The sequence below is a fragment of the Podarcis pityusensis genome (genome assembly GCF_964106645.2).
Source record: "Podarcis pityusensis genome assembly, chromosome: 1".
In the NCBI taxonomy this organism is placed as follows: domain Eukaryota; kingdom Metazoa; phylum Chordata; class Lepidosauria; order Squamata; family Lacertidae; genus Podarcis; species Podarcis pityusensis.
In genome coordinates, this window is record NC_138028.1 from 120093554 (window position 1) to 120102600 (window position 9047).

At 45.7% G+C, this 9047-nt stretch overlaps 1 protein-coding gene across 1 annotated transcript in view; it reads right to left on the bottom strand.

Annotated features, from left to right (window-relative positions):
• Positions 1 to 8178, bottom strand: part of UBR3 (ubiquitin protein ligase E3 component n-recognin 3) — a 90510-nt gene extending 82332 nt beyond the window's left edge. Inside the window, 1 exon segment of the mRNA XM_080973305.1 lies at positions 7640 to 8178. Coding sequence (XP_080829431.1) covers positions 7640 to 8103 — 464 coding nt within the window. The 5' untranslated portion in view covers positions 8104 to 8178.
• Positions 8179 to 9047: the final 869 nt, after the last annotated feature.

Genomic DNA, 9047 nt, shown 5'->3' on the forward strand with positions numbered 1-9047 from the left:
CTCACAGGAAAGGGAAGTTGCTCTATCTCCCTGGTCATTTTGGTTGTCCTTTTCTGAATCTTTACCAGCTCTATTGAGCTGAAGAAACGAGAACTCTTTATACCCACCAAGTAATGCAAAACTATCCAAGTGATGGGAAACCTGTGACCTTCCAGATTAGGCATAGGCAAACTCGACCCTCCAGATGTTTTGGGACTACAACTCCCATCATCCCTAGCTAACAGGATCAGTGGTCAGAGATGATGGGAACTGTAGTCTCAAAACATCTGGAGGGCTGAGTTTGCCTATGCCTGTTCCAGATATTACTGGACTCCCAACTCCCACAACTACATATGGTCGGCTACAGATTCCCCATTCCTGCCATAAACTGTAGAGAAACTGGGAAGAAAGTGCAAAGAAAAACTCTAATCATAGCATTTCTCACAGCTCACTGATATAGGACTTGCCATACAACCATCTGTATTACCAGACAAACAACTACTGGATCTTGCAGTACTAGTTGGAATGCTTTCGTTTGCACACATTCAGAAAGCACAGTTTCTCACCCAACTTTAAACGCTACAACAGAAGCAAAGTTACAATTTCAGGAGAAATGAAAGAGAAAGAAGGATTATAGTGTCTATTACATAATGCTTATATCAAATACGAAAATACAGGTCTGGAAGTCAACTGAAGCTCTTTCAACACAAAAGACAAAACACAAATCCAACACAGAGAGAAATCAAACTATTTGCAGATAATTTAGAGCTTATGTAAGATGTGATTTGCCTTGACCACACACAAAAACACTGGACTATCCTTGCAGCAGCAAAAAATACCAATAAAAGAAAAGTTGCAGATACGTTAAATGTTTGAGGAAACAGAGACTCCACGAATTACAAAAAAGTTTTTTGGAGAACAGAATCTATATAATTCCTCCTAAGACATAACTGAAGAATGTTTCACTTAAAGGTCTGGTACAGAACACATTCTCAGCTATGCATGAAGAATTTCACTCAAAGTATGCCCAACACCACTTACTTGAATAAACCACTGAAATAACCTTTGGCTTCTATTTTGTTGCCCTGCCAAGTACACGTTCCTGAAGGCTTGCTGTCAAAGCAAAATCCTCAGTGGATTTTTTATTTATTTCTCATATGACTTTCCCTTCTATAATTTATTCAAAATCTCACTTTACTTGTCATAGCTAAAGTAGTTTCCTTAGATATGAATGATCTTGGAATGATCTTTAGTTAAAGAGCATCCTCTACATAAATACAAACGAAGTTCTTTTATTTGTTTTACAACTATATAAAAACATAACAGCTATTTCAGAAGTGCATATTCAAGACTCACGTACAAAATTAGTGCACAAAAAATGTCACAGAAAAGTGTAGGGGTAAAATAATAATGTCAATAAAAATGTTTCACTAATAAATCATAAGCCTGGGGTTGTTGTTGTTTTAAAGTACAACTGGATAAATTTTAAAACAGAAAACCACTCAGTGATTTAAAAAACTGTTTCATAATTGCCTGGATTTACTAAAAAGCATCTCTTAGCATTTGACTAGATTGGGGTTTTCGGGGGAGGGGGTGGTATTGGACAAAAGCCACATTGCAAATATAAACTACCTGATTCTGAGCTTCTATGCTCTAATTTATAGCCCCAAAATCTCTAAAGTGTCAGGGGGAAGAGGTAGATGAATAATTAAATCCATCTTGATTTCAAAGCCAAAATGTATTCAGGAAAAGCAAATATTAGAAAGTTTAGTTTGACAAGAGATTGTGTATGGGTACACAGCACTGTGAATCATAGCTTTACTGACCACCATTCATTGGCTCAGCAGCCAAGGAGGTTGTTTTAGGAGACGTTACACTGGAAACAATCAACCAGGGATTTCAGAAAAAAAAAAAGTAGTGCCAGGCAGGATATGACTTGAACTTTATTTATTTGCATGGTAGAAATTTTTGCTGTGGCAAAAGTACCAAGAAACCTGATCTTTCACATAGCTGTTAATGTTGACCTGAAAGAGAGGGCAACTGCTTGCTCTGATGAAAACCTTGAAACACAAAACAGATAAAGGATGATCTTGACTAATACAGTCTTGATTGGTCTGCTGGATATTCACACAGACCATGGGAAGGGTAGACAATATTAAGGAGAGGTGAAGAATGAATGAGAACAATGAGAAAGAGAAAAATCTAGAATTGTAGAGGCAAATTCCTATTCCAGAACTTGAAACAGTCCAAAAGATCTCAGCTGTAAACTAAGAAGCAACACACAAAATATAGTAGCTCACTTTCCCTCCAACCTTTTCAGTTACCCAAAAGGGACTGGGGTTTTATCTTTTATACTTGATAGTTCCTTAGCTTAAATAGTGACGTCTATCAATTCAGTGGGAAGAATCAGCAGATTTGCCAAGACATAAAAGCGACCACAAAGTCTCACTGGATATTGGTTACTACAGCAATTAGCATACTCTTAAGTTATAAACACATTCACTGTTTTCACAAGATACATTAATTAATGCAAGACTGCTGGGAATTAAATACTAGTTATTACAAGTATCAGAGGAGGTGGTAAGCCTTTTTATGGAAAGTGGGGTTCGCATGTTTGAATTCTCAATTTAAAAGTTTCCCTGAACATAGAAACTAAACTTCTTTCTGACATGCCAGTTTTCTTGTTACCCCAGGGGTAACAAAACATTGGATAAAACGGGTCAGCAACCTTTTTCAGCCATGGGCCGGTCCACCATCCCTCAGACCATGTGGTGGGCCGGACTATATTTTGTTGGGGGGGGGGGAATGAACGAATTCCTATGCCCCACAAATAACCCAGAGATGCATTTTAAATAAAAGCACACATTCTACTCTTGTAAAAACACACTGATTCCCAGACCGTCCATGGGCCGGATTGAGAAGGTGATCGGGCCCACGGGCTTTAGGTTGCCTACCCCTGGGATAAAACTTTACAATACACTATAATTCTTGATATGACTAGAATGCAGCTTCTTGGCTGCTAGTGCAAATTTATTTTGCAGAACTTGTACTTTGCTCCAACTTCCCAGATTTCTACATTTGTGCTATAATTTTAGCCATAAAGATCTTGAGAACAGCATTAATTCATTGGTTTTCTTTTGTACAGAAAAATCTGCTGAGCTGGCCAATGGACCTGGGCTCTTGATAATTTAATGGCACCCAGTTGTAGCTTCCATGAGAGATTCTCATTGACATGAAGTCCAAAGTATTTGAACAAGTGGTCCAATTCAAGGAGCTAGCCATCGAATGACCACCTGAATTTAGGTTCCCTATGGCCACATGTAACAACCTTACAATTCCATTTGTTATTTCTGGGAACTAGGCCTAACTGAGTTCATTTGCACATCAACTTCAAGTCTATAATCCAGGAAACATCTTTATTGGCTTTTGCTACATCTCCTTCAAATGTGATGATATTGGATTTGTCAAAACACACTGTTACTTGTCATCCGAAAGAGTATTTGGCACATCTGAAAACCTAAGTGCAGACAGCCACTACACACTATCACTAAATTAAAATAACCCCAATCAGATCCCGCATTCCCACTTCATTGTCCCCACATTCACATTGCATCGATGATCAACGATGCAAACTTCAACAAGAAGAATCCAGCAACACACGGCAGATTCTCATAGCAATTTAGCAGTCAAACAGATCAGGAAGCAATCTTTTTAGAAACTATGACAACTGCATTATGTTATTTCCCCCCATTGAATTTATAAGGCACAGCTACATTTTAATTATAGGCTTGCCTGCTGTGATGACACAGCATTAGCACACAAAAATAAAAACAGCCAAGTTCCACAGCTGGCACTGCCAACAATGGACAGTGTCTATCATGGTGATCAGACGACACTTGGGAATTGTTTACATACTGGCATACCTTCAGAGTTCACACTTCAGTCCTTACTAAAATGAGAGTCGGGGATAGGATGACTCCAGCTATCACATGTGTTCAATATGACAGCTAGTGACTCTTCCATAATTTGGCAGCACTTCATCGTCTCGCCCTGCCAATAAAACACTACTGTGCTGCTGAAATTACACCCTCACAGCTTTACATCTGTCCATTACTGCAGCAACAGCAGCTACTCCCACCCTCGAATGCTTCAAAAAACAACAAGAAGTCGCCTAGCACATTATACCCTTTGACTTCTACCAGGAACCACCACACTGCAGGGAATCCCCATAGTGGTACCTTTAGTTACGAACTTAATTCATTCCGGAGGTCCATTCTTAACCTGAAACTGTTCTTAACTAGAGATGTGCTTTCGCTAATGGGGCCTCTTGCTGCCGCTGCGCCACCGGCACACGATTTCCGTTCTCATCCTGGGGCAAAGTTATCAACTTGAGGTAACTCTTCCAGGTTAGCGGAGTTTGTCACCTGAAGCGTTTGTAACCTGAGGCGTTTGTAACTCGGGGTACCACTGTACAATTAAATAACGTAGGATGGGGTGGTTGACTCCTGGCCTAGAGGCCAAATCATGCCCCCCACAAATTTTTCTGTCCCCCCCACCTCACCCCATAAGATTCCACCCATTCTGGATGTGGTGCCAATAAGACAAAACTTTAAGGAGATACACAGCACTATGTCTCTGGCCAGCTCAGCAAAGTAAAAAAAGGTAAAGGGTAAAGGACCCCTGGACGGTTAAGTCCAGTCAAGGCGACTATGGGGTTGCGGTGCTCATCTCACTTTTCAGGCTGAGGGAGCCAGCATTTGTCCACAGACAGTTTTCTGGGTCATATGGCCAGCATGACTAAACCGCTTCTGTCGCAACAGGACACCATAACGGAAACCAGAGCACACAGAAATGCTGTTTACCTTCCCGCCGCAGTGGTACCTATTTATCTACTTGCACTGGCGTGCTTTTGAACTGCTAGGTTGGCAGAAGCTGGGACAGAGCAACAGGAGGTCACCCCGTCGCGCAGATTCGAACTGCCAACCTTCTGATCAGCAGGTCTAAGAGGCTCAGGGGTTTAGACCCCAGCGCCACCCGCTTCCTGTGCCAGCTCAGCACCTTGCTCGGAAGGCAGACTGTTCATTCCTGGCCATCAGACTGATCATATAGATTAGAGGGAAGGGGCTGATAATGGATCAACTGAGGAAGGGGGCTCTGTGTATATGTGGGCTACATGCATGCACAAGCAAGATTGCAGGGAGACCGTAGCAGCATCCACAGCCCCTAGAGGTTTGGCAAAATGTGTAAGTGGCACTCAAGCCAAAACAGGTGTGTTGCAGGAGCAAACTTGGAAGTACCTCCTTTCCATAGTTACCTTGTACCTGTAATGAGGGGAAAGAGGGGGAGCACACACAAATTGTATCCTGGGACAGAGTAACACTTGAACAGGCTGACAGTGTTCTAAGCATCACTCTTCCCCACAAATTATTTCAGCATCCTTACCTGTGTGTCTATCTTCCCCTGCCCCCACAACTGGAGACCCAAATTCTACAATCTTTTCACTCCTTTTAAGTACATTAATGTACACAATATTTCTACTTTATGCCACACAAGAACAGGAGTAAGAAGCACTGGGTTGTGCAACATGAAGACTGTACAACAGCCAAAGGGGGGATCCTAGGTGTAAGACTGTACACCAAACCTTGCAGCATCACTCAGTGCCTACATGGTCTATAAAACCCACCAGGCACATACAGACCAACACAACCAATCAGTAGAAGGTAGAAGAATTGTATTGTACGTATGGTATGGTTTGGAGCAAAATCTGAAGACTGATTTCTGGGTTAGTTATGCCTTATCATGCTTTTGTGCATAAAACCACATGGATGGAATGTGTCTGTAAAAACACAAGATCATAAGTTTGCTGGCATTCTTGATCAGTGTGATGAAATGTGTGATCATGTGTATTCATTCCATAGGCATGCATCCATCTGTCTTCTCCAATACATACATTTCTCTCATTTCACATACCATCAAATACTCAGAAAATCCCTGGTTTGAAACTCACCTCTCTGTTAGATAACTGGATCATGTTACGCATTTAGACCATTTGAAAGTGCTACAGAAATGTTTACTGTTACAATGCTCTACTTTTTACTCTTTAGTACTGGTTTCACTCTCAATGTTTTCACATAAGCATGGACACACCATTAACTTGTAACACGCATCAAGGATGCATTTATAAGACCGTCATCCACAGATTACATACCAGCAAGATTCACCTGTCAAGATTTGCATAATATATGCCTGATGATTGTTATTTTCTCCCCTTGGAATGCATATTTCTGGATGAAGCGAGAATTTCAACCCACATGACAAACCGCACAGAGGTAGCAAACAAATAAAGAGTGCTGTGACATCTTAAAGCCTTTCACATTGCAACACAAGCAGTGGAAGTCGGTGCACATTAAGGACAGAAGGCAGAAAGGTCAACCGTGGGTGGAGCAACAGCAAATGACACACAGAACAAATTAATTCTAGTTTTGCCCCAATCCTACCAAGTTATATAACGGGGAGGCTCCAGAGAAGGAAGCCAATGATCAGTGCCAGCTCCTGGGCTGGATGCAAGGCAGAAGGAGGGCAGGTGGAGACTGCCTAAGGCCAAACTGAGGTTGGTGGTGCACGGCCACCTTTGCCCCAGTGAAAAAACCTCTGCTGGACCAAAGTTTCCATAAAGCCCACTTCACCACATAAACATATTCCGCAAACAGGCTGCAATTTTGCATCCATTATTACTGGGATCGGGAAGTTTTTAATGTCTGACGTATTATTACGTTTTTATATGTGCTAAGCCGCCCCAGATAATGAGCAGGGTATAAATAAAATTATTATTATTATTATTCAATCAATGTGTGCAGCACTTTACAGAGTACACAAGTCCCATTTAGTTCAGTGCGGCTTTGCTTCTGAGCAGACACGCCTAGGATTACACGGCACATATGCCCTGTGGAACGCCCTCCCAGCAGATGTCAAACAGATAAACAGCTATGTGGTTTTTAAAAGACACCTGAAGGCAGCCCTCTTGAGGGAAGTTTTTAGTGTTTGACGTCGTGTCGGGTTTTTACTATTTTTTGTCAGGAGCTGTCCAGAGAGGTTGGGCCAACCCAGTCCGATGAGTGGCATATAGCTAATAATAATAATACTACTAATAATAATTCTGTTGTTGTTGTTGTCCGTCTGTGGAGTCAAAACAGAGCCCATGAGCGCAAAAACATGCTTGCACCGGGTTACTTAATAGGATGGATTAGGTCAGGTTTTTGCACACACTCAACTGGTCCTCCCTGGTACTATTATTTTCACCATTATTGTCCGTGAAAGGGAGGGAGGGAGGGTCTCTCGCTTTTCTCCCAGATGCCAGGGGTGCCAACTTGAATAAAATATGGTGTCTGTGTGTGTTTTTCCAGGTGAAGACCCACCTCACATAACCGATCGCATGACGTGGCGCACACGCACCATTTGAAGGGCAGTGCCCATCCACTTTGGGGGTGCCCCCTCGGGTATTTTATGGAGGGGTGGGGTGGGGGATTGCCACCCCCTCGCAGACACCCCCCCCCCGGGAGGCCTTCCCTTGGCCTTCCCCCCGCCCTCAGCCCTAGACAAGTGTCTCCCCTCACCACCCCCAACCCAGCCAGCCAGCCCCCCCCCCCCACGGCGCACTCACCCGGCCTCCCGCATGACGTTGCCGTCGCCGCAGTCGCAGGCTCCGCCGGCCTGGCTGCGGAACATGTTGTAGTCGTGTCCGGCGTGCTCGCCTTGGTGGAAGCACTCGGCGCAGAGGCTCATGCAGGGCGAGATGCCGCACGTCCGGCACCGGTAGGCCACGAAGTTGGCGGTCCACACCAGGCCGCACAGCGTGGCCGGGTCGTAGGCCCGCACCGCCTGCACGAAGCTGTCCCACGGCTCGCCGCCCGCCAGCAGGCAGCGGCACCACGCCAGCGCCTCCGACACCGACTCGCCGCCTCCTCCGGCGCCGCCGCTCGGCGGGCTCAGCACCGTCTCCAGCAGCGCCCGCAGCTCGCCCGCCGCGGCCTCGCTCTCGTCCGCGCTCAGGCTGAGGGCCGCTTTGAGGCGCGACGCCGTGGCCCGCTTCTCCTGGGCGCTCGAGCCCCCGGCGGCGCCCGCCATGACGGCGGCGGCCTTCTCCCCCCTCAGCAACCGCGACGCAGCTCCGGCCGCCGGGCTCCTTCGCTCGCGGCCCTCTCGGCTCCGCTTTCCCCTCCCTTCGCCGCCTCTCGCGATAGCCGGGAAAGCCGGCGCCCTGCCCGCCCGCCCGCCCGCCCGCCTCAGGCCGCCTCCTCGCCTCGACCCGCCGCCGCCGCCGCCTCCTTCTGCCACGGCTGGCTCCTGGCGGCGCCTCCCCGCCCTGATGTTACTGTACACACACCCGCCCCCTCCGGTGTGCAGCCTCCGAGGAACCTGCGGGTTTATATATGTACGTGTGTACAGGGCGGGTTAGTGCGCCTGCTAACACGCGTGAAACGCAAAGCGCTCGCGGCGTCCACACGACACACGTTTCGGCCAAACGGCCCTTCTTCGCGTGTCCACTCAGAAGCGAGACGCGCGTCACGGAGGCCCGACCCAACTCTTTAGCTAGAGGCATAGGAGCCAACTCCTAGGGGCCGAAGGGAAACCCCACTTTCCATAAAACATTTGAGGCCAAAGTTAATAGGCATTTTGCACCGCATCAGGTGATCGGTCATGTGAGGTGAGGTTTACCTGCCCCACCCCTCAATATTTTATTCATGTTGGCTCCTCTGGGTTGTATTATTATTATTATTATTATTATTATTATTATTATATACCGCCCTATGCCCAGAGGTCTCAGGGCGGTTCACAGAACAAAATCAAGATATGAAGCCATAAAATATATAATCAAAATAAAACAACAACCCCCAAGTACTGTTCCCCAAACTTGGGTTACCACATCGGTTTTTTGGGGGGAGTACAATTCCCATCATTCCTGACCACTGGTCTTGCTAACTAGGGAATATGGGAGTTGTAGTTCAAACACAGCGGGAGACCCAAGCTTGGGAAACGCTGGTTTTAAGGCAAGTGTGTCCAAAGTCCGT